Here is a 26,178-nt window from a genome sequence, read left to right as displayed (position 1 = left end):
TTTTTATCTCTCCTCCCTCCATCTATTCATCCTCCGTGCTTTATTTCTTTTCTTCATTTCTTACCTCTTTCAATTTTTCCCTCCCTCCATCTGTCCATCTATCCTTCCTTGCTTTCTTGATTTCCTTCTTCCCTCTTTTAACGCGATAGCGTTAAGGAGCTCGTGTCGCAGAAAAGCCGGTGTTGTCGGAGTCGGCCGTGAGGGAAAAATTCCTCCCCCTCCTCCCCCTCGCAATATACGCCACTGCCCCAAGAAAGAGCACGCGACGGCAGCGCAAGGAAAGGAAGGGACGCCTGTAACATATTTCGGTGGACAACCCGGACCGCGCCGCAAGGGAAGTAAAATGAAAGTTGGTTTTAAGGAAAGGAAGTGAGTAATAATAATAATTGGTTTTTGGGGAAAGGAAATGGCGCAATATCTGTCTCATATATCGTTGGACACCTGAACCGCGCCGTAAGGGAAGGGATTAAGGAGGGAGTGAAAGAAGAAAGGATAATAGGTTCCGTAGTGGAGGGCTCCGGAATAATTTCGACCACCTGGGGATCTTTAACGTGCACTGACATCGCACAGCACACGGGCGCCTTAGCGTTTTTCCTCCATAAAAACGCAGCCGCCGCGGTCGGGTTCGAACCCGGGAACTCCGGATCAGTAGTCGAGCGCCCTAACCACTGAGCCACCGCGGCGGGGCTAAAGGAAGTGAGGCCTGTCTCACATATTGCTGTGGACACCCGAACCGCGCTGTAAGGAAAGGAAAATGAAATGAAAATTGATTTTAAGGAAAGGAAGTGACGCGTCTGACATATCTCTCGTTCGGGCGCAGTCGGGCCGTGCGGGCACGCAGGAACCATGCGGTGAGCGGCGAACAACTCAGCGCACATCCAAAGCGCGTTCACCACGAGGCTTGCGGCTTGCTAATAATAATAATAATTGGTTTTTTGGGGGAAAGGAAATGGCGCAGTATCTGTCTCATATATCGTTGGACACCTGAACCGCGCCGTATGGGAAGGGATAAGGGAGGGAGTGAAAGAAGAAAGGAAGAAATAGGTGCCGTAGTGGAGGGCTCCGGATTAATTTCGACCACCTGCAGGGGATCTTTAACGTGCACTGACATCGCACAGCACACGGGCGCCATAGCGTTTTTCCTCCATAAAAACGCAGCCGCCGCGGTCGGGTTCGAACCCGGGAACTCCGGCTCAGTAGTCGAGCGCCCTAACCACTGAGCCACCGCGGCGGGTTGCGGCTTGCTGCCCGTTCGTTCGGCGCGGACGCTAAGCTGGCGTTCGCGGCATCGGGTTTGTCGAGAACGATGTGCCGACGAACTGCGACTGCAACTTGAGTCCCGCGCGTTTCGGCAAGGCGCCTGGCAGCGCTTCTACGTGGTTTGCCGCTCCGAACGCCCATTTCACCGTACGTAGCAGAGCGATTTGTCTAACAGGCAAAGCGTCGCGCCGAACGGACGATGGCGTTCCGTGGACTTGCTGCAACTGCAACACGTTGTCGCGTGCCACTCTTAAAGGCGAAGCTTAAGCGTCTTCCAATTTTTTCGCTATCTTTCTTTCCATCTGTCCATATATCCTTCCTTGCTTTCTTTCCTCTTTTCTTCCCTCTTTCACTCCCTCCCTCCCTCCATCCGTCTACCTGCCTCCCTTTCTTTCTTTCCTTTCTTTTCTTCTCTCCTTCTTTCCCTCCCTGCCTCCATCTATCCATCTCGTCTTGCTTTCTTTCTTTCCTTCTCTTCCTCCCCCTCTCCCTCCACCTGTATTTCCTTCCTTCCTTCCGCGCTGTCTTTGATCGTCCGCCATCACTCGTTTCGTGGCGTCGCAGGCTACAGCCACGTGCGGGGCAAACTCCAGCAGGGGGACGACGACATCGTTGTGGAGGTTCTGGCCGAGATGACCGACCACCCGGTGGCCGATGACGGCAGCCGCCACCCGGTGACGCTGCAGGTGACGGCGCTCCACTGGCGAGCCACGGCCACGCACATGCTGCGCGTCGTGCGCACCGGAAAGGAGAGCGCGCTGGTGGACGTGCGCGTGCTGGTCGACGACAGCCACGTCTACGAGAGGGAGTGAGCATCGCATCCGGCCCTTTCCCGCGCATTGTCTCGTGTACAGTATAGGGGTACACGAAATTTCCAGGCAAGCTGTTGAAATATCATGCAAAACCAACTAGCCTGTCAGCTTACCCTGTTCAAGCTTCTCCGCAGGACGTTTGATTAGCCTTGTGGAGAAGCCGACTTGTAAGTTTTGAAGGAAATTATTGCATGGGCGAATGTTATCTTTCCCTCGTGGATCGTGAGAGAGAACTAGTGCTCAAGGATATTTTTTCACAAGCCGCGCCATTGAAATTGTTAAAAAATACTAAAATAACTTTTCGTTATTCAAATTAAACTCGTAAAATATGTTAAAATATTTTATGGCGCAATATCGAGCGTTAAAATATGAGGGTAACTTGTCATTTATGCATTAAAATTACATTTATTGGATCCAACAATTAAGTTAGACTCAAGACATCGCGCTTGGAACTAAAAGGACCAACAGAATGCTGCGAGAAGGCATCTCCACAATGCAGGGCACCGGCCGAATGCTTCGCAAAAGAGTTCACATGGTCTGTCTGGGTCGACCAGCGTGAGCATTTGGACACGAACATAGAGAGACAAACAGGGCACATCGCTGTCTTGTTTGTCACGGAATTGCAAAGAAATCGCACCAACTATTCCGGAAACATCTCATTCATTATCCGCATACTCTCCTCCCGTTCATTTTCTCTAAAAGTCGGGGGCGCCAGAGGGACAGATAGAAATTACGAGTGAACCCTAGAAGAGCAGCGACCTTAGTCACATGCACAATTCCATCGGTGGTAGAGAAAGATTACAGCACTACTCACGGCGCCCAGTACATTCGCCTGTCACGTGTGTTTATCTTAAGCAAGTAAAATACGATGAAACCTCATTAAACATGGCAGCAACTCTGCGAGTAGCTGCAAGCAAGAATCTATTGTGATAATAAAAAGATAGCACCTGCTAATATGTATGTGGTTACAGCGCTACGAACACCGCTGCACTACCTTCTGATATTTTACGCACACGTTTCACCCATAACTTAGGTCAGAGACATAAAGCAAGAGAAAGCCTGTTTCGTAGTGTGTTTGCTGTGAACTTGACGTTGCACCGCACTGCTTGCATAAAATGGTTGTGTTAGGTCTCTAGTAGCTCGCAGAAATCGATGTATCGTGAATCAGCGCCGCACTGTGTTTCTTTAGTGTCTCCTTACTCCCTAATCTTGTACGCTGTGATTTTGCGCCAACAAGAGTATCAAGTTGACGATGGTCCCTTGACTTCGTTTCCGTTGCATCGCAGTCTGTTGGATGCGCTTAATGCTTTCGCGTAAACGCAGGGACCGGGTCGCACTTGCCGCATACATCCGTCACTCGGACGACTCGACGTCTGAGCCGAGCAAGCTCATATTCCGGCTCTTCCTACCCTTCTTCATCACCTTCGAATCTCTCGTCGAAGTGGTTTCGGTCAGCCGCTACCAGCCAATCGTCAGGAACACCAGCACCGGCGTCGACATCGAGGTGAGGGCACAGCCACCTCTGAGCACACTTTGCTTCTGTGTCCGCCGGTAAGAAAGCACGCTTGCTGTGACCAAGGTGGTTGACGAGGACTACGGTGCTTTAGTTATACCTCGCTTTATCTGTCAACTTCCGCCTGAACCACTCATGTCGTACATTTAGTACCGTCGTTGTTATTATCAGCTGACGTGAGCACACTGCAGGAAGAGCCTCTTTTTCCAGGAGACACCTGTCACTCCGGTAATGAGTAAACTATGGCCACCCTGTCCCAGAAACTTTTCTAACCTCATTTGCCCAACTAACTGCGTTTCCTTTAACATGGCTTCTATACCCGTCGTTTTCAGAGGCAGCTGTTTGTCACTATTCCGCCCTGTATATCTTGCCCAAATCTGATTTCGTTACAGGACATTCACATCTCGCGTTTGTTCTCTGATTCGATCGAGCTATTTCTTTTAGGCCGCTTAAAACCTGTACATATCATTTTCTTTTTTGTTTTTTTGTTGCACACGGGATACTTCACGAAGATTGGTGCATGGTAAATAACAGTCTAACTTCGTGATAACGAAACGGTTTATGTCGAAATAATGGATATAACGAAGTACTTTTTCCTTTGGAAGCTCAGGCAACACAGGCTATAATGAAGCTTTGGCTATAACGAAGTAATCGCCGGGACCCTTCAGCTTCGTTATAACGAGGTTCAACTGTACATACAGCAGTGTCTAGTGGTACCTCAGTCATTCAGACTGAGCTCGCACTTTAACGATGCACGGTAGGAGTGCGAACGTTCCTTTATAGTAAACATTTGGTTGTCAGAGGAGCCACCCAGTGTTCTCCACATTTTTTCCGCTTATAAATACCTCTGATGTCAAGTACTTTCTCCCTTCCCTCACATTTGTAAGCTTTATTCATCTGTCAAAGCAATTGCACTAGCGAGCGCATTCTCTTGATGGACGGCCCTCTACTATGCTGAATTTCAGTGCGAATTTACGTATGAAACTTCACAGGTTCTTTGCTGTGCACTCAACCACCTTAAAACTCTACACTTGGCGGAAAACATAATCCGCGTACAGGTGGCCTCAAAGGCTTGCCATGCACGGCTCCACTCCTTGAACTCTTGAGGGTCGCTGTGTTTATTATGCAAGGGAATGTAACAGCTTCTCACACTTCTCGCGTCAGTCATTAACGTACTTCATACTCATGTTTACTGCTCCTATTTTGCCCCTGCTTCTCCTGCCAACTGTACAGCAGAGTAGTCAACCAGAATTTTCTTCTGACTAACCTCCCCACCCGCCCTTCCTTTCCTTTTCTCAATCTCTCTTTTAATCTTTATGCGAAGTAATTACTGACTACAGGGATACTGCTTCGGGAATTTTCCTTAATGATCAACGCTGACACATGTAGAAAACAACATAAAAGTTCCTGAATACTTAGTTTGCGCCTTACCGCAAACTAAATGCGAACAACTGAAGTGCAATGAAGGGGGTCCGCGCAGCTCCCCACGCTGATGTTCGCCGACCAGCTGGAGCTGAACATGACGCTCGCCGTAGACCCCGAGAACAAGCGGGGCTATGGGACGGGCGAGACGTTGGCCACCATCCCGTACCGGGCGCTCTGCGACCAGACCTCCAGGGGCTCCCAGAAGCAGATGCAGGGAATGCCCTGCGCCAACACTAGCCACGTGCTCTTCACCGTCAACAGCAACGGTCAGTCTCCTTATCGTGATTCGCGTTTTTGTCGGATAGCGATAGCATGGCGAAGGGGTTAACTGCGTTTTGCTTTGGGCTGACGCGCCAACGATAGCGGCAGTGCTTGCTGCTGACAGAGAGAAATAAGATTCGTTTCACTCTCCACGTAATTCCTTTAATGACGTGCCTCCAGTTTTTCATCTTGTTTCTTTTTTACGTCGCAGAGTACTTACGCGCACATTTGTACCCCTTGTGTTCAACATAAACCTCACTAGAAATAGACTGTCTCCGCAGCAACGTTTCTCAGAATTGTTAACTTATTCAATTATCCACTAAGCCGCGATATTGGTGCATAAACAATTGAACAAACAGCTTTAAATTTTCTGACTTCGAAAACGTACTTTTGGGTGCAGTTGTTGCCATTCCTCCATATTTCGTTCCGCCGGATATTCTTAATTTGTCATCATAGAATTTTTGTCTGATTGCAGTCACGATCGAATGATCAATCAATTAAAGAAAAGACAAGTAATGTTGCACCTTTTATTTTTTAAAGAGTAGTGGCGGTTTTGAGGATTTTTCTGTTTGATTTATCTTTACATGGACGTCGTAAATACATTGTACAGAGGCATAACTTTCTTCTTACTCATTCGTTTCCCCAGAGTGCGTATTTGAGCTGGGAATGCAGAGTGGAGCCATTGAGAACTGCCAGATAACGGCATCTTCGGCAGCAGACAGCTCCCACGCGCCGTGGGATGTTCGGAAAGGTGGCTCGAGCGGTAAGTGTTTATAACATCGGCAACTTCGTTTTTGTACCAACTAAACGAAATCTTTAGTAGCGCTGTCAATACAGTTAGCACTTGGATACAGAGTTGCGTCACTCATTGCATCAGCGCAACGCAATGAAGGTCAGGTGTTATTGCGCTGAAGAAAGTTATGAAGTAACCCAGTTAGGAAACCAGGTCTTCGCAGTGTTGTTTTCTTGTTAAGGTTTGCAGTTTAAGTCTTTCATAAGCTCGGAGGGTTTGAAGGCCTTTTTACCCTTTGTACACAGCATAGCGCTGCGTCTCAACTTGCGCCCACTCTTTACACGCCAGCCTTCCCCATACCTCCCGTTCTCACTCGTGCTCACCTCAACAAAAGGATCATAAACGTTTTTTGGGCAGTAACGCGCTCTGACAACAACCCTATCAACACCTGCCTCTTGCTCAAAAAAAAAAAAAAAAAGCGGCTTCGCCTTAATACAGAAAGTTAGTAGGCAAAGCGCGCTTTAAAGGCAAACGCACGGTCACGAAATTATGGCAAACGAATCTGCCATAGCAAGTTAGCACGGAGGTGAGGGGTTCGATCCCCAGTGCCGCCGGGTACCCACCGGTGATACAATGGGTACAAGCTTCCCCCTGCCAGGTGCTCGGCTTCTTAGGGTGAAATGCTTGGGAAATGGGCCTTTGACCCCACCTTGTGTCATGGCGCTCTTTGGCCAAAGCTGCCCTTGCGCCATAAAAATTCATCTTCATCATCAAGTTAGCACGGACAAATGGATTCAATCGTTCTGTCTAAAGAGATTTATCAGGTTTAGCGCTAATTTTCTCTTCTTTTCTTTGTGCCCGCCCGTTTTTCAATAATGCACCGCCGTGTGCAGCGACTATTGTTCTCGGGGACAAAAAGCCCCAAATGTGGCTCACCACTCAAATGTCAACGGGGCCTTCAAGAAATAAAATTTGTTACTAAATGCTAATTTCAGAGCCTTATGCCACTATCGCGTGCGAAGATGGGAAGCTCGCGACCACATTTATTGTTGTAGTAGAAAGGAACCCCGGTGATGAAGGAGCGCTGAGGAGCTGCTGTTGCTCTGCTGAGCCTCGACAGCGTCCCGGGCCGCGCAAGGAGCGGTGCCGCTCTTTGTACTCCTTGATGCACGAGCCGGGAGCGCCGTGCGTGTTGCTACACTGCCACCGCAGGGGCCAGCATATTTTTTTATTATGAAGAAAATTTAACCCTTCCAGTTCAATGAAAAAAAGGCGTACTAAACCTAAAAATTAAAAAAAAACATTTCTCACATAACGTTCCCGTCAGCCTATGCAGCGCAATTTACAACGCGCCTTTTAACGCCCGATGATGTGTTTACATAGTGATTTTCAACTAGCTTATTGCTGCTACCACCAAAATATTCAGCTTACAATCGTGGGTGAGTACGCTCAAACTTCGTTATAACGAAATGGTTTATAGCGAACTAGTGGATATAACGAAGGAAGGACGATTCCCCTTGGAAGCTCGGTCAGCACGGGCTATAATGAAGCTACGGCTATAACGAAGTAATAGACGGACCCCCTCAACTTCGTTATAACGAGGCTCAACTGTAGTACGCAGTAATGAAGGGTTCCGGCTCTGTGCCGAAAATAACGTAAAATATTTCTCTCAATGTATTCATTCTCGACAATATGAAGACAAGTCGTTGTTACAAATGACGTTGATTTCATTGCAAACGAAACAGGCTTACCGCTTTTGTTACTAGTGCGGTGAATAATCAGCGCTTGTAGAATTAAACTGTAACCACGACAAATCTGTGTAAGTGCGAACTACAACTGCATAAGTCTTCAATAAGGGCGGCAATACAGCTCCTCTTCCCTTCCCTTTCTCAAACCCCGCACACATTCTAGACTTCACCCCCACTGCCACAGACTGATTAGTCACGCCCAGTGCTTCCTGTGACGCACTTTTTAGTGACACCAAACTCCGTCTGACTCTCCCCTTCTCCCTGCTGCGGCTCAGTGTGGTCCCCGGCCGTGAAGTCTAGCCTGCAGCACGACTACCTGCAGGTGAACTTTATGCGCGTCACCAGGGTGTCCCAGGTGGAGGTGGTGTACGTTCCCGGCTCGCGGCGCGTCTCCAAGTACCGACTGCTCTACAGTGACAACGGCCAGGACTGGTACAAGCACGGAGACGTGAGTGGCCGCACGGCGCAGTGGTGACAGGGAATCCATCGCGCTCAGGCTGGTTGCAGAGTTCTGGGTGACGAGCAGATGCTACTAGTGAAAGACATTGGAATTTGTTGGCCAGCATTTTTTTTTTACATAGATAGGGCGCGCTGCACCACTAAGAAAACTCTTAGAGGCCAACGATAGAGCCTTTACGATGTACGTATACCAGTGACTTAGAATCAGCGGCGGTCTTAAGAGGGAGCGGAAAGACTGCTCTTAAAGTGAGGATATTTACGTAAGAAAACCATACTTAATCTCATTTTTTACGAAAAAGTCCAAGACTGAGAAAGTCCAAGAAAATTCCACATCACGTTCGGTCGCGCTTAGTGTTGTAAGCGCACAAACGTATACCGAGAAGACGGTTAGGAGGAGATAGGCGCATGCACTCCTGCAGCAGTCTCGTCCAGAGCCACAAAAAGTGTTCTTCCTAAGCGTTACATTCGAAAAAGTTGCAGCAAACGCAATTTAAGAAAAAAATTGGCGGTGGTTTAGCTCTGGTTAAACCCGGAGTGACGCGATAGCTATAGCTCGCCGAGTGGAACCTGGTCACGTGACCAACCACATGACGGACCACGTGATCAGCCACGGCGCCGCGCCGCCGGCAGCTGCTCCGCACCACGTGACCAACCACGTGACAGCGTGGCGGCGCAGCCACCGCCACGGCGCCGCCACGCTGAAGGCTCGAAATGCTACCGTAATGTAGCTATCGCTACAAAACCGTGTCAAAACACGTCGGCATATACTCTCGCCAGTGCGTTCGTTCAAGAATGGGACACGAATCATGGTCTTTTTTTAGAGCGATATCTCTACTAGATGCAAAGGTCGATCTTCGTGTAGGTGAGATCCTTGACCTTGACTGACCTTGATAAGCTAGTATAGCAACAGATTCACCTTATGTCAAACTACGCATAACAAGGAGTGTACAATGGCCACTACAATTCCCCATAGTGACCATGTCCACCATGATGGCATGACCTTGACATTTGTTCTTGAACCTTCACCTTTGACTGATTGTGTGCTTACAGTCAGTGACGAGCTGGTTAGTAATCTTTGCAATAAAGAGCTTAACCCTGCAGAACTGCGTCTATAGCCAGGCCAGTGCTATCGCTCGACCTTTGGCTGTAACAGTGGTTATATCCCTGCCACTTCCTTTTCTCGGCGTTTTTGTTACATTTCGCCTAATGACCTTGCGACCTTACGGTTGTCGCGAACACAGGTGCGAACCCTGGACCACAAGAACGGCGTGGCTATCGACCGCCTGGAGAAGACGATACAGGCGCGCCAGATCCGCTTCGTCATCGAGGAGGCGTCCGACCCGCAGATGGAAGACGAGCTGCTCGTCGGCATGCAGCTCGAGCTGTACGGCTGCTACATCGAGGAGATGGACCAGGAGCGCGGAGGTCAGTGTTATGAACTGAACAATGTTACTCCCAAAACTTTTATGGCTTTTCTTCGTGTGTTCGCAGTATACTTCTTCGCTCGTACCAAGCAGTATTATGTTACAAAGCAACGTTTACTCAAAAGCTCGCGTTTATTAACATTTGTGTGATTTCGTTACAAATCAGAAGGCGCTAAAGTATATTCCTGGCAATATGGCTCCTGTCGTGTTTTTTTTTTTCATTGATTGAATTGGCGTCTTCGCACTTATTCACTTGCCGCAACCTTGTTTTGTCGTCCTTTTTCATACTACTGGAACTTTTTTTTTCCAGTACAAGGTGTCTATGCTTATACAAGTTCATCGACGACCTTGTACAAAGTTTTAGTGCAGACGGACACAGACCACAAGAAAGACGACACACACACACAAACCCTATCGGCGATACAGTGCCATAGACAACATTGCTACACTTAGGGGGGTGTCATGTCCAATTTTCACAGCTTTTTTTCCTGAGGAGTAGTTCAAACACTGTTGCGTATGTCTACAATCTACGCAAAGAGTTGAAAACTTGTTTTAACCTTTGATAAATCGCTCCGGCAACGGTAGATCCCGCACACGAACAGTGTTCTCGGCTGTGAATAATAAAATCTGAAACCGCTTCGCAAAACCTGAGAATTTATTTTGTGTCCTTGTGTTCCCCTTTGTTTTTCAGTTGCCTGTGAAGAGGACAAGACATGGTACTCTCACGTAAAAAGTAGGTGCATGTTCCTCAATAAATAAGCCCTCAATTTTCTCGCTGAAAAAGATAACAGTAGATGCACTCACTAAATGCCAGCATGTTGTAACTCGTTAAAACAAATTTTAAGGCGCTTGGTGATTACTTGTTTATAGCCGTAGATTCGTTATCGCCCGTGTTGACCGAGCTTCCAAGGGGAATCGTCATTCCTTCGTTATATCCATTATTTCGTTATAAACCGTTTCGTTTTAACGAGGTTTGATTGTAGTTAGACCTGCATCACTGATAGGTTATTACAAACGTTATGTCATCGATATCTCATTTTCTTCAAATTTCAGCTCTTCTTGTTGTAGCCACCCTACAACATCTTGCAGTTCAGCTCTTATATTAGTTTTTTACTTAGAAAACAAACTAGAACGAATTGTGCGACTTCGGAATTGTTTAATTTCACTACAAATCACTGTTGGCCGAGCTTCCAAGAGGAATCGTCATTCGTTCGTTATATCTATTATTTCTTTATAACCCGTCTCGTTATAACGAGGTAACTAGACCTGCATCACTGATAGATTATTACAAAAGTTATGTCATCGATATCTCATTTCCTTCAAATTTCAGCTCTTCTTCTAATTGTAGCTACTCTACAACGTCTTGCAGTTCAGCTCTTATATAACCTTTTGCCTTTAAAACAAACTAGAATGAATTGTGCGACTTCGGAATTGTTTTATCTCACAATAAATCACTCGATCTCGTATTGCTCCTTCGTTCATCTAAGGTAAGAGGATATTTTAATGAACTCAAGTATTGTTCTGAAAAGTCACAGCCCTTCTTTGCTCCCTTTGCAGCCAAGAAGACGCGCCACTTCGCGGTCGACACGGCGAACAACATTGTCTACTTTTGCGACTTCCATGGAAGAACGAAGTAAGCTCTCATTTGAACAGAGAAATCGTCCTCATCAACTTCGTGTAATGTACAGGATGATTTATTTAAACGTTTACAGATATTTGTCTTTGAAACTGTGACAGGTACGTCGGTGCTTTCTCTGCAGGTGGATTGTACTGCAAGGCAAACATGATGTACGCTATAGAGCTCAATAGTTAGACGAATACTTTACTAAAATAACTGATAAACTTTTTATTTTTTATTTTGAGGGCAGGATTATATTGCGAAATCGAAGGCCGTCAACGTCCAAGATAAGCCCACCTTTTTAAATTTTCTTTATCGGCAATGGGGTTCGAAATGTTGAAAGTCAAAATTACGTATATTAAAGCTCGTTGAGTTAATAAAGCATAGTTATAAAATAGTGTCGCTGCGCATAGTATCGGCATTTAAATCGCGATAACTGCTTCTACGTCATAAAATATGCGATCGACGTCAGTACTGCTTCATTAGAAATATGCAGCGACATAATTTTATAAATCTGCAACGCGGGAAAGCCAGCTCAACAAGATTTCAGAATGCGAATTTTTGGCGTTCGATATTTCGAACCACACTTCTGATAAAAAAAAGTTTGAAACTACTTTGCTCACCTTTTATGTTGACATCCTTCATTTTCGCAATATAGTCTTGCCTCCTAAAATAAAAAAAATAGATGATTTATTAGCTGATTTCAGTTAATAATGTGATATATGAGACGAGTCATGCATAATGTCCGTCTTGCTGTGAAATACACCAGCACAGACCGCACCTACGTATCTCTGACAGTTTCTAAACAAGAGCCTGCAAACGTTAAAAAGAAATCACCCGATATATCGGGCTCTGCGCCCTGGAAGAGTGTTTATTGACAAAACCGGGTTCAATCCGGTTTCTACTCGAAGACAACCTGTCCGAAATGTATTTTACTAATGCAAACAGCCGTAATCAGGGAGCGTGTGCATGGCATATGGCGCCAGTTTGATAAGGCACTGGGAAGTTACATTTGCTATTGAATTTTACTAAAAGCCCGCTTGTGTGGGCTCTCGGATGATTGCTTCGCGTATCAAGCCGAATGGTTGAAACACCGTTCCAAGGACGTTCACGGACGTCCTCCCCTTTTAGCAGGAATGGACATGGCGATACCAATATATATCTCCCCCAGCGATACGTTTTCTGTGGGTGCTCGCGCGTCCTTGTCATTTTTGTTCCCAGTAGTACATAAATAATCGTAAACCCAGCAGTCTTGAACACTGACCCAATATTTTCGTTTCAGTCACATGGCCTGCTTCTCTTCCAACGACGGCGGGAAGACCTGGTCAAGTACGTTTCGAAGATCTCTTTATTTCACTCGAAGAGCTGTCGTGTCCAGCTATTTTGAGTTTGAAGGGAAATAGCAGAGGTTTAAGCAATCCGACAGCAAGAAATATTGAAGTAAATACCAGCTCATTTAACACTGCTCCAGCGCGCATGTCCTAGTTCTCAAAGACAAAGAAAATGGCAGCGTTGGCTAAATATGCTTAGGTGCAAACTAATAAATTACGCCATATGATATTAATAAAACCAAGGCACTTTATGCGCCCTAATGAATAAAGACATCCGTCCATTCAAGTTTTGGCTGTCTTGAATGGACCAAAACACCCCCCGGACATCGCACTGACGAAACTGACGTGACAAAAGGACCGTGTGGAGACATATTGCCTTCTATCTTGCCAGGAGGCACAGCAGGCCCCGTGTAGTGTTGCTTTTTCTGGAAATAATCAATGCAATGGAATGTAAGTGTAAAAACCTTAGCAGTGACCGTTGCCGGCTTCTCCGCATCGTGTTTTGTTCTAGCGTTGTTGTGCTGGTCCGCCCAAAGCAGTAGAAGGGGCACCTGTTCATTTTGTGCTTCCTGAGCACTACTTTTTGCCGGAGCCCCGCCCGATCCAGTAGACAACCAATCGGCGCGTTCATGTGGTGTCGCAGTCTTGGAGCCGTTCGTCAACTACCTGCTGGGCTACGACCCCGAGTCCGGACGCATGCTGGCCTGTGACTCGTCGGGCGAGTCCTTCCTGGCCAGCTCGGACGGCTTCCATTGGGCGCTGATGCCTGGCCGCGCGGCCAACAGCTCGCTGAGCCGCGCTAACTTCGTGCCCAGCCTCATCGTGCCCGCTATGACACGCTCGGACATCCTCTCCAAGGACCTCATCATCGGAGACTGGAAAGGTCTCTTTCTTTCGCACTTGTATTCTGCACGACCCATTTATTAGCCCTTCTTCGGCTATGTGCCGCATCAGTTTTGGAATTCAGACCTTTCTAAAAGCGGCAGCAAAGTTCCTAGGGTGGCGATAGCACCAACGCATTGGCATCACTAGAACACCCTCTCCGAAGCGGCGTAGCACTGCGGGCTCCTCTCCGCAGATGCAATGCAGAGAAGCGTACGATGACGGAGCTGCATGCGAATATCCCCATTCATTACTCAGCCAGTACATATCCATCTCCCTTTCCCTCCCGTCTCCACCCCCACCCTCTCTATTCTACCCTTGATTTGAAATCGATTGTTGTCCGGGGTCTGCTAGATGACTTCACTTGTTTTCCGTACGCGGCGTGGACTGGCGTCAATCTGTTCCTTGCTCTACCGCTCATGGTCAGATCTGGGCTTCAACAAGATCGCGTGTTCTCTCGCCGTCTCACATACACCGATTTCGGAACAGACCTGTAACGGGCATGGTTCAGTAAGTGCTAATAGGCTTAAGAAAACGAGAACGAAACACGCAGAGACAGAGCGAACCCCAACTACGAATTGAGTTTATTTTGGGAGGATAATGCAAGCTTATGATCCGCAGTGGGAATAAACACAACCAACCTGTTCCTTCATGTTTCGTCCACGTTGCCATGCGCCAGTTTGTTTTTCCTCACCTACCTCCCGTGACGCCCAACCATATTTGGATACAAGTCAAGAAAAATGCAGCTTTTCCCCGTAGAAGGATCCCCTTCCAACCAATGGCGACGGAATGGCGACGGCCGATTCTCATGAACCCGCTAGCGTGACAATGCATGCAGGTAGGAGGCTATCCCCGACAATTCAGGGAGGATACTATCTCCTTCTATCTGCCACTCCCTGCATTTTCGCGCCGGTAGGTTCATGACAATCGGCAGACGCCATCTGCTGGAAAGGGGGTCCTTTGTCGGGGAAAATCCGCTTTTTTCTTGACTTGTACCTGACTATAGATCAGCCAGAATCTTGCTAGAACCTACATAGATGACTCTGTTCTTGCATTTCAGCCACTTACGACGGACTCGTGTACAAGGACGCCGAGGCACCCGCCGCCATCTGGAAAGGATGCTGCATCGGGGTTGAATAACCTCGACGTAGGATACGGGGCAGTGCTTTTACGCTGAAGACATTTTTTTTCATAATTGTTTTGCGGGCAGCAAATGATCGTGAGCAGCGTCGAAGAAGGGACCCTGAACCACCACTGTTGGCTGTTTCTCGAGCTCCTTCGAGCCTTCGCTATTCTTTGAGGCATATTAGCCTACCGTTAATGGCGCGATGAAACTAAACCGATGCCACAGGGCGGCCTCCTTGCACGAGAGGTTATGCGAGTGCGCTTGCGCAAGCGTAATGAAATTAATATAAAAATGTCACGGAACGACGCCGTGTTATTGGTCGAGCAACGAGAACAGGCATGCTCTACGCTAGGTCTGCCCGCTGTAACATCCTGAAAACTTGAAATGTTCCGAGAGTGGAAGGCTCAAATAGAAAGGCTCGACAGAATTGGTTCAGGATCCCTCTAAAGGATCCGATTCCTGCACTTGTCTTCTGCGGATCACTTTGTGAACGGCACCTCCTAAACGGCTTCCAAAATTAGTTTATTTCTTCAAGAGACTTTCAGTTTGTAAACTACATACGGCTTCAGTATTACAGGTTTCAGGTTCATTTTGAAATCACTATTACGTAATTATGGTTATTGCATTCAAGTAGACTCAACATGAGTGATTATTGCAGGCAAAAAAGGAGCCTTTTTCAGGTGTTTGGTTTTATCTTGGAGCGCCTTATTAGAGGCCTTTGTTGATATTGAATGACACATAATCACACAGAACTGTGCTGTGTTATTGTCCTCACGTGCCGTCTTGTAAAATACCGCGTTTCCTCATTCAAGAAATAAAAGCAAATTATCCGGCCATCAGCGACCGTAAACAGACTCCTTTCGGAAAACATTCTGTGATTTAACATTAAGGACTGCGCATTTTAGACACGAAAACATTGCATGCAGAGTTATTCTATATTGCCGCGAAAATGCCCATCCTTGGCAGTTTATCACGCAAACGACAAGTAAACATTGTACTATACCCCAGAATTTTCGACGTCCAATCGATAGAACGCATGCACTCCATGGGGAATATAAATAAAAGAACGTGAAACGTTTCACAACGTCAAATGCAGTAAAGTAAAGTATGCTTTCGGCATGCAATAACCGTGCTTTTTAGACAGACTTCATTCAGCGCCACTCGGAGCTAACAAGTTGGTAAAGAATGCGCGAATGTCCACACCCCGTAGAGTATCTGTTACGGGTCCAATTGGACTTACTTTTGGAAATGTGGCGGAGAGTTTGAAGGATGCTTCACTCTTGCCACCGGTTGACCCGGTATTGCACTGCCTCCGGGATCGGCCTTGTCTTTAGCGCGTCTTTACTATCCTGTCTTTCTATCCCATCTTTGAACTCTCCTACTATCTGCACGTGGTAGCGATTGTGGCTCGTCTTGAGCCAGTGACCAGGCCTGTGCAATTTCCTTTTCTTTCTTCCTGGCAACAACAGACAGACAGACAGACAGATAAAGAACGTCCAGGAAGCATTCAGGAAGCATTCTGCACCAGTCGTGTAGTGTGGAAGGATACTCTCTAGAAATGTCAAATGAAATCAAAATTTCACATCAGTAGTAAAAAAAATTAATGTTGATTAGCCCAGCTAATCCAGGATATACAAAGCGAAAGCGATATTGAGGTCTCCACTGACCCACGGAGCCGGTTGTGCGCCTTTCCTTTCGTGAAAATGAACGGTCTTTGAAAAGTTGTCAACGCCAATGAACTCTATGAACGCCGTCGGCTCATTTGTTTTGTTTGGTTTTTGAGGAAAGGAAATGGCACAGTAACCGTCTCACATATCTCAGTGGAATCCCGAACCGCGGCGCCGTAAAGGAAGTGATAAAGGAGGGAGGGAAAGAGAAGACTGAAAATTAAAATTTGAATTTTGAGGAAAGGCACGGCGCTGCGCAACGGGCGGGACACCTGTGGCTTAGTGCTACTAGTGGCGCATGCGCAGTAGTGAGTAGGGAGCGAGAGAGAGAGAAAGAGGCGACGGAGTCGGCGGCGGCCACCTGCACCGTGCGTGACGCCACTCGTGCTCCGACATACGCCGGCTCGCGCGAAGCGCGGTGTTGACTAGCGTAGTGGAGCTTTTCGCTTCAAAAAAGGTACAGCCGAATAATTTGGGCCGTTAGCCTCCTCGCATAGACTAGGGCCCATACACTAAGTACAAAAGCTATAGCGAGAGAGCTCGACATTATACAATATTTTGATGTGTAACAAAGTTTTACGATAGTTGTGTACAAAAAGAAAAAGCGAAGCACTCGAGAAATTACGCAATAGTTGCAAAAAGAGTAAGGCAAATAAGTGATAATACATGTAGAAAAATCATTGACATATAAAGGAGTTAACGGTTGATCACTTCAGAAGAACTTTTTTTATTTCGGAGATTGAAAAATCACCTAAGTTCGCAGGCAGCTTCTTTCAAATTATGCCAGCAGCATAGACAATAGAACATAGACGTTGAGATGCTGCCTGACGTCCTCCCTCTTCCCCAGTTTTTTTACAAATCTCTCCCTCCCTTCAAATCTGAGAAATCAGCCTTCGTTATAAATTCCGAAGTTTTTGTAGCAGACCATGCAGAGTAGTAGGCCGGATATCCATCTTTCCGGCCGATCTCTCAGCCCTTCTTTTCACTAAACTTATCCCTCTATTTCATCCAGAGCTTCTCAGTCACCCCAAAAATCGGGTTCCAAGATGCAGCCTTGTTATGTGAAAATTTAAAAATTTAACAAAGACGTCTGCGTCAAAGAGCGCGCACTTTGATGTACGATATGTGAAGCGACTGCGCGTTCACAAGAACAGTCGCTTCTGCAGAATGTCACGCTGGAAACAATTAGTCGGCGTCAGGGATATTTTAATCGTTGCATCTCATCTCCGGAATCTATTTTACATTCTTCCTTGCTCAGTTACTTCGCCGCACCACATTAATGCTTCATGACAGACCGTCCTTGCTAGAGGAACTCTGCTGAACGTGCAGAGACATTAAGAATCTTTGTGATGACGCCCATGCCTTCCTGTGTGAAGGTCTTGACGAAATCGACGTGAATTTTCAGTCAGCCTGCCTCCGGCGATTTTTTAGTCACGACGTAAACGTTGCACGGGTTCCCCCGAAGGCGGAAGGCGAATTTTGCGTCGGGTTGGCGCACAGTTCAATAGTTGGAGCAGCTGCAATCCGTCCTGCTGGGATCCATGGCGGCGAGATAGTGGTGAGGCTCGCCGTTACAATCTGCGTCAAAAGATACGGAGAAAAAACTATCAGTTCTATGCGAATCGACCAAGGCACAACCAGCTCGCTAGTCGCCATACATAACGACCAAATTCAATTAAGTACTATTTTTACGGGTGAATAAAAATGTTGGGATCGATACCTGGGTAAAAAATTTTTCACTACAACTTGGCAAGGCCCAGGCACGCGATGTGCTATACAATGCACCGCATAACGCAACACACGGTGATTCCAGTCGGAAATGTGGTGGTGGTAGTGGTTTTTATTAAAATAGCAAAAAGGAAGGAAAAGATTTTTGCTAGCCCCGGCGTCTGCCACCGATACTGACGCACCTGAGCTGGGGCAGCGGAAATAAAGGATAGCAGGCAGAATGGAGAAATTAAGTGAAAGAGGTGAGGGGACAGGAAGAGAGGGTAGGGAGAGAAGTAATATGTACAAACTATATACACAATAAGAAATGTGTCCAGGTTGTGCGCGTGATTAGTTCATGATGGAGGAATTAAAACACATGCGCACATCACTGTGTTGGCTACAACTGGAGTGCGGCGTCCAGTTATTAATCGTTCAAGGTAGAACTCGCGGAGCTTTCGGTCACTGCGTTCAACTACCTGCAGTGACCGAACGCTCCGCGAGTCCTACCTTAAACGATTAATGAGAAAAGCAAGAACCGTTTGGTGGATTTCATCAGACGTCATTCGCGTCCATCAGTATGCATGGTGTTGCAATGGAGATGTCAAACTCTGCTACGATTTCATCAGTTCAAGAGAGTGAGAGGTATCTTTTTTTCCACCGCTTATTCAAAATGTTCTTTTCTGTAAACAGCAGATACACGTGAACCAGAAGAAACATTTTAATGAGATAGCATAAGAGCCCCATGTCCCCACACCCACCGGCTCTGTCAGTTTGCCACTTGCCAAGGTAGGTACAATCTTGGTCAAAAGGCTTAAGGCCAAAGGCTTCTCTCTCCAGCCGCATAATAGAGCCATTACGGCCCTATTAAAAACCTCTTGACCGTGAAGTGCTAACAGAAAGTTTCTTCATGGGGCAGAGATGCTTTAATTGTGTTCTGAATGATCCGCCACACAGAGCACTCTAGGAAGATTTATTTCGCTGCAGCTGAACGCTGTGGCCTTAAGACTTTTGACCAACACTGTACATAGAAGAACCAGCTGCTACCTGCCACGGTTGGCATGCGGCAAAGTGAAGAGAGGGAAATTCCTCTCTCCACTTGTATGATATGTGTGGCCGTGCTTGGCAGCTCACAACGAAGATCTTATGCCATCGCATTGTCACAGCTAATGGTGTTTAGATATGTCCTTCAATTTTTGCAAGCCTCAGCCGTTAAAGCTTATACGCCAGATTTACGGTGTAGATCGTCCGTAGGTCCTCCGGACGACCTTCTTCACATCGTCGGTTCCTGCGCGGAAGTACGCGGGCCTCTAGCATTTCGCCTCCGTCGAAATGCGACCGCCGCGGCAGGGATCGAGCCCGCGTCTTTCGGGTCAGGACCCGAGCACCACACCAAGGAAGTCACCGCGGTGGCCGCCCCGCCCGGCTTGTTTGTATAAAGGAACTAGTAGAATTCGAAAGGCCGTCTAACAAAAGGTATGTTGACGCTAAATCAGGTGCCGTGAAATACATCTCTGATTTCGCATTCCGCGCCATCAAAGACAAGGATTTGATGAAAAATACGCATGGCGCAAAAGTATGCCATGCACACCATGGTTTTTACTTCCTATGCTAGGGTCCTGCACTACCGCTCTAAAGCCACCAGACGCAACGCAGGTTCGGAAGAACACTGAGCTGTCAAGCGTGCGGTCCGGGCCTGCTCCAAGTCAGCCCGAATGCAGCCTGGGTCTGATGAAAATCTCCGCTACATGACCCGAGCCCGGCCCGCGTTCCAGGCACAGGCTTTCGAGTCGCCCCGGGCCCGCGCAGTGCTCTAATGCGACCCTCACCCTGCGCGCCCCTCGCCCTCGCCGCGCAGCAACGCAGTACCAGATCTCTTTGCCTCCGCGCTGCACTTCTCCCTTCTCGCCCTCGTCGCCCTACGCTACGGAGCTCCACCCCCTACTGCGTCGCCCCTTCTACTTCCTCCCCTCTAAGCCTCTCCTACTTTTACTCTCCTAACCACTCACAGCCCGTCTACGCCAACGCCACGGATCTGGAGGTTCCTCTCATTAACAGATCTCGCTGTATAACTTCCGCATCATCTGGTGGCCAATGGGACAAGCCAAGTAAACTTGGGCTACGGGGACCACGGGGTCTGATAAAACATTATGCTCAGTCTTTTTCACCGCCGCTCGGTGTTGTAACTCTACCATGCGGTCCTCACTCGTTTTATTCAGAAAGGCCACCTCTAAAGTGACTTGAAGAAACAAGTCAGAAGCAAGCAGAGTGTGGCCGACCGAGTAAATATGTCATCCAGTGCGCAACCTTCAGAAGGTTGTCTAATTTATCTGTTTTTTTTTTATTTGCAAAAGCTTGACATGAGCTATTAGTTCAGCGGTCAGCTCAAACTTCTCGGTGAACGACGCCCGGCGTTGCCCGAACATGCAAGCACAACCGAAACAAGAATTTTGGATTACATGCAGCTGACAAAAAGAACGTGATAAAGGAGTTTGTATCATAGTCCCGGAAACTGCTTGTTGGTTGAACATTTCCAATAAACGGGAAGCTAGAGCACGTACATCATTCGAGAAGAATTAACTGATATTCCTAAAGCTCGACTGAGGCATCGTTTCAGCAGCTTTATCTTCTTGCAACGCTGAGCGGCTAGAACAAAGTGTTGCGAGCAAGCGGGCCTCCAGGGCGCCGCGTGTGGACGGCGGGCACGTGCCTTGGTTGAGGGCGACGTCGACGTTCCTCGGGCCCAGGAAGTTGAAGAAGCTGAGCGCTATGACGAGCAGGCTGAAGAGGAAGATGATGCCGATGCGAAGCAGGATGCCCAGGGCATGGCAGAGCCGGGCGGCGCTCACGGAGGCCGCCGCATCGCATCCCCTCCACCACAGGGCCACCAGGCGGGCCAGATGCACCCTCCCGCTGAGCGCCATCGCCGGAGACGGCCGACTGGATTCTGGATTGGATTGGATTACGCGGCTATCCGCTGCGGTGCTGATGATGGCGCAGGCTATGATGCTGTTATCTCTTGGAGCAGAACGGAAAGGACGCTGCAAGGACGTGCGTTCCACGTGAAACGAACTGACCTATCTGTATAAGCGAATTATGTCCAAGTTAAATATGTGGAAGAGAGATTTTGGACGGAACTTACTTGGAACCTACGCAGCTTACGTGAAACCGCAGTCAAAAGAGTAGCCGCAGAGCGGCCTAAGTAAACCATGAATTATCCAATTACTGTGCTACTTGCCATGACTGCGTTTGTATCCGCAATACACACTGGTCAATACCTCGCCGTAGATATGTGCCATTACGCCTGGGGTCATCATCAGCATCATCTGGTATGAAATAATTAGACACCTACTCTATTCCTCATTTGGGGATTTCCCATAAACACATTGGATCTTTTTACATGTGAACGCAAATGAGTCCGCGTGCGAAGGGCACCCTTCCTGCTCCTGTCACATTTTTTTCGCTCTTCAAATACGTTTTTTACATACTCTGAGCATCTTATTGGCCTCAGTCTTCTCATCTGCCTTCTCTTCTTCTGCGCCTCGGTCAAACACGCTTAAGTCGTAGCTAACGCGCCATTTCAGCACCGGTGATGAGCAACATCAACTGCTGCATACAATACAAGCTGCCGGGCATGTGTGGGCCAAGTAGTCATGCAGCGTAACTGAACGGCACGGAATAACTGCAGCCACGAGCTACGCCGTCAGCTGCGTCACACCATGTGTAACACCATTACCATCTCCGCAGGCACGTGGAACACAGATGGTCAATGAGTTCACAGTCTGGTGGTGCTTTGCATGCAAGTTAATCCAGGCCGCAGTCGGCATACCGTACCCTCTTCTTTATTAAGACCATCAGCAGACAGAGGATGCACAGTCATGGATCAGGAAACCCACGGCCCATAAGCTCAGGCACGCTCAACATTGCAACCACAGCAGTAAGAGTACTTGTGTGCACGCTTTTAAGAAACGAAGAGCCGAGCAGCCGGAATGTCTACTGCACCCTGTATGTACGTGCTATAATTTCACGGAAACATTGTTAACAGACCAAAAACAAAATATTCAGCAGGGCTTTGCGATTTCATGTAACCAATATATGTAAAACAATGTATACTACAAGCTACTTTCGTGTGCCCAGCTGATGCCCGTGCTTTTAACAAAAAAAAATTACGCGATTTAGAGCGGTTAGGCCAAATGGTAATTATGTGCGCTACAACTTCGGTTTTCACTTAAGTTTCGGTTCGAGGCTCGGTTTTCAAGGTCAGTCTTCAGAAAAAGATCGGCGAAATCGAGCTTAAGCTTCTCCCTAAAGATATGCCTCGATAGCGTTAATGGGTTAAGGCCCATATATGCGGAATTGGTCATTCTTTACTTTAATAATAATAATATTTTGTTTTTGGTGAAAGGAAATGGCACAGTATCTGTCTCATATATCGTTGGACACCTGAACCGCGCCGTAAGGGACGGGATAAAGGAGGGAGTGAACGAAGAAAGGAAGAGAGGGGTGCCGTAGTGGAGGGCTCCGGAATAATTTCGACCACCTGGGGATCTTTAACGTGCACTTTACGTTCATATATCTGTGGTAGTCCTCATACCACTCCTGGCGCAGTGGTTCAGCGGTTAAGCAATGCGCCACTGCCTTGCGATGTCAGGTACTGCCACCGGTGGGGCTTCTGATACCCAGGTTGCTCCTGAAGCAACCTTAAGATCACGGACAGGGCTTCGGACAAACACCGGTGATTCTGAGATTGGGGATTGTAGTGATAGCACACCGAAATAATTCTGTGTATCCTGTAAAGAAGGCTGAATTTAGACGCCCAGCTGCCTTACTTGTTCCACTAGCAGTTGAGCACGTACAAAAATATATCCTAATTTCACTGTCCCCGCCTGCAGCTGCACTATGGAAACATCCAATGGCAAGCACTCACACCTGAGAATTGGTCAAAAATCTGGATGCGTGTTTTAGTGTCTAATCAGCAGTACATAATTCTGCAGGAATAAAATGTGGGGAAGCAAAGAAGCGCGTGGTTAGGCTAAGTCAAGTCGTCACGGATAACTATAATAACATCGTGACCAATCGACAGTGCGACCCACTGAATAAAAAGAATTTGCCTTTCTCCAGAAGACAAATGACAAAGCAAAAGACAGATGACATAGAATGATTTCCAATGAGGCGGATGTAATGGAAACCCGCTTCAGCAATTCGGCCTGAGTTTGTGTCGAATTCCATTCCAACCAAAATTTCAACTGTAAGGGATAAAATCTCATTTGGTACATAGATTGCGCTTAAACGTTTGTTTTATCGTCTTTTACTCTCTTCGTCAATCTAAACAGCGCACGTCTTGCATATGAGCATGTTCCAACTATAGCCCAATCTCAAGCATATCTCAACTCTTATAGTTTGTCTGCTGAGGCTATTCTTTGTCGCGGTACACAGCTCGGGCACAGTAACAGAAGTGTCTGTTCCCCTCACTAAACTGTCTTTTAGGGTCGTGAAAAGGCTTCTCACATTTTAATTTTCTGCACGTAAAGCACTCTTTTCAATCACCCATTCCCAGAAAACTAAATTCTCGATTTACTTTATAAACTCCTCCTTCCTGTACCACCGGCGTGATTCCGTTACGCCCGAAACGTTGCATCTACCGCACGATGGAAAGCGCCGGCTGAGACTGCTCCGGCGCCAAGGCCTCCTTTGGACATTCTGCTGAACAACGTTGATGCAGCTCGCTGACACGTACTATAGCTTCTTGCATTGCACGAGCGGCGCTGCTGACCTTCTCCAAAGCTAAGCCAAATTCTACCGCCTCCGCTAAGATCAGGTTCTTGCGGGTGAACTATTAGCGACGCACGTTGACGTCCAATTTCCGCAGACAATGCGGTCTCGCAGCATCTGGTCTTGCGTGGCGTCAAAGTGGAAGTCATTGGCCAGGCGCCAGAGAGAACACCGATGTTGTCACGGGCGTTCTTGTTGTCGCCTTGCATCCGCGCGAGGAACATATGGACCTCCTGCATGTTTGTAAACAAACGAGGTGGCGCTGCAGTCGCTAGCGAGCTCGTGGTAGGCAAAAGGTCGGGGAGTGGCGTCGCGGATAGGTGTTGTACGCGGGTTTTCAAGGCTTGTAGGCGTGTTTCCAGTTTCTGCGAATCATAGCAATGGTCGATGCTTCCAACTTAGTAATTTGTCGAAGTACACGAGCTCGCGTTGTCCACGTGCGGCCTATAAAGAGAAATAGTTTGACACTGTGTATTGTATATATGGTTAGTAGTAAACATGTAGAAAGCGTTCCTGCCGTTTATTTATGCGCTAGGCATTGAATAAAACAAGTTTTGACACTCTGCACTAGCCGGAATGATTTTACTTCGGGACAGTAGTGAGGGGAAGTGCTGGCGTTGTTTCGTCGGAGCAGACATGCGCTCATCGTCTGCTGACATACGTACGTGTCGCGCTGCGCGAAAAGTGGGGACAGCGTCGTGTCCCCGATCTCCTGTCTCGCTTAGCGCTGTTTTTATCCGCATGACCACGCACCAGCCAGGCCGATTTGTCCTCTTGTTAAGCTGGTCGATTTGATGAAAATTTTTGATTTCTAGAATTATTTTCTTTCCTAGCCCTGAAGTCTAGTTTCGTGACGAAAAATTATAGCAAAATATTGAGTACAAATTTATAAATTACGCTTTTTAGAAGTGTGGTCGTCAGAAATTGTGAGGTAATTTCTTTGATTTCAGTGCCGCATTTCTTCGACCAAAGCGAAAGCGAAGATGCCATAAACGAGGGAATAAACTTTAAGGTTCGTTTTCTGACCTCTCACATTTTCTGCGACTCGATCACTCACCTTCGTAATTCGCATGAAAATCAAATGATTCCATTTGTCGCAAACTATTCCTGAGACGTTGAGGAGCGTAATAAATCTCTCGATTTTTTTCCCTACACATGCAGTATTGTGTTAGTTATTTTTTGTAAGAAACGTTTTCATGTAACTATGCATGCATAAGTACTGATCATATAGAAAAAGAACTAATCGCGTCATCATACAGAACAGGGCTTTATGCACATGCTGGCATAAAAAAACTGCGCACTATCTACTCAATTATTTGAGACCTAGCCTGGGGGGACTTGACGACGGTGTTAATTATAATTACCCAGAACTGCACCAGGTATAGCTATATATAAAAGGAATGACTGAAACTCGCGTAGGAATTTCATATTTGCACCAAGTTTAGTTACATATCGCATGCACGAATAACGAAAACACTTTTCATGCCGCGTCCCCTCTCAATCTCGCCACGTGTCTGTTAGTAGCACGCCTGCGGCTGCTTCTTTCCAAACAAGCTTCGCGATCATGTATTACCTCATGAAACATGACACATGCATGATGCAATGAAAAAGCATATGGCGTTTAGCACACTTAAGGTACACTATTCTAAGCACACCAACGCGACCGCGCAAGATTGACACAACTTACCAGACTTCTTTCTACTCGAATGAAATAATTACGTCGTCATATCAAGAAACAGTTTCAAGTAAATATTAAATGTCACAAAACGCGCCATTTAAACATGGTGTGCTATTAACAAAAAAACGCATTCCTTGGGGGCGAGTGAACCTGTCGGCGCCCCGTGCACTACGGCTCAAGGTGATAAGTACGTGCGCAGCTACATGTCTTTTTTTTCCTTGAGCAATTATCAGCCTACTATCCTGAAGTTCAGGTGAATGAACGCAGTAACTTGCATGCTATTAAGTGCATTGAGTGGCAGTGTCCATCGACTCCCAGACTTCGCGCTTTACTACCGTGGCCCAATGCCTGTTAGCCAGTTTCCGAATGCGGCATTTATGCGCGAGAAACCTATCGAGGCTAATTTAATATTTTTTATGCTACTACGCGGATCCAGCAGTGACGCAGCTGGTCAATATATGCTGCTTCTGCAGTGCACAGGCTTGAAGCAGCCGCCGGTAGCTGCGGTAGGCACGGGCAAGCGGAACCTGTTTTGCCTACCATGCGAAAGTCGCTGCTAACATCAGCGCCACCGCATCTTCGTGACGTCGTGGGGTGAAGGAGGTCCATAGTATAAGTCGCTGCGATGTCGCTGTCTTGCGGTTTGAAGTGCTCCTCGGGATAACCCACGATGGCGACTTGAACTCATTTTGGAGGTCGTCGGCCGGATGCTTTGCAGGATGCGAACGACATCGTTGCTAAAGGAAGACGCAAGCCACGCGC

At 47.3% G+C, this 26,178-nt stretch overlaps 1 protein-coding gene and 1 long non-coding RNA gene across 2 annotated transcripts in view; one reads left to right on the top strand and one right to left on the bottom strand.

The window, feature by feature from the left end:
• The window catches only part of LOC144098610 (uncharacterized), a 46,715-nt gene extending 31,995 nt beyond the window's left edge, over positions 1–14,720 (top strand). Inside the window, exons 22-32 of the mRNA XM_077631390.1 lie at positions 1,825–2,068; positions 3,396–3,576; positions 5,066–5,276; positions 5,918–6,034; positions 8,028–8,200; positions 9,453–9,636; positions 10,327–10,368; positions 11,193–11,268; positions 12,536–12,582; positions 13,228–13,467; positions 14,527–14,720. Of these exons, the coding sequence (XP_077487516.1) occupies positions 1,825–2,068; positions 3,396–3,576; positions 5,066–5,276; positions 5,918–6,034; positions 8,028–8,200; positions 9,453–9,636; positions 10,327–10,368; positions 11,193–11,268; positions 12,536–12,582; positions 13,228–13,467; positions 14,527–14,606 (1,595 nt within the window). The 3' untranslated portion in view covers positions 14,607–14,720. The remainder of the gene's footprint in view (positions 1–1,824; positions 2,069–3,395; positions 3,577–5,065; positions 5,277–5,917; positions 6,035–8,027; positions 8,201–9,452; positions 9,637–10,326; positions 10,369–11,192; positions 11,269–12,535; positions 12,583–13,227; positions 13,468–14,526) is intronic.
• Positions 14,721–17,448: 2,728 nt separating this feature from the next.
• Positions 17,449–20,933, bottom strand: LOC144096969 (uncharacterized). Its single transcript, XR_013306879.1, has 2 exons — positions 20,677–20,933; positions 17,449–17,837 (listed from the first exon to the last, which is right to left on the bottom strand). It is a non-coding gene; the product is annotated as an uncharacterized LOC144096969 (long non-coding RNA).
• Between the last annotated feature and the right edge of the window lie 5,245 nt (positions 20,934–26,178).

This window comes from Amblyomma americanum, chromosome 7, assembly GCF_052857255.1.
Source record: "Amblyomma americanum isolate KBUSLIRL-KWMA chromosome 7, ASM5285725v1, whole genome shotgun sequence".
In the NCBI taxonomy this organism is placed as follows: Eukaryota; Metazoa; Arthropoda; class Arachnida; order Ixodida; family Ixodidae; genus Amblyomma; species Amblyomma americanum.
Note: the sequence above shows the minus strand (reverse complement) of the source record. Positions and strands in the feature narration are given on the sequence as shown.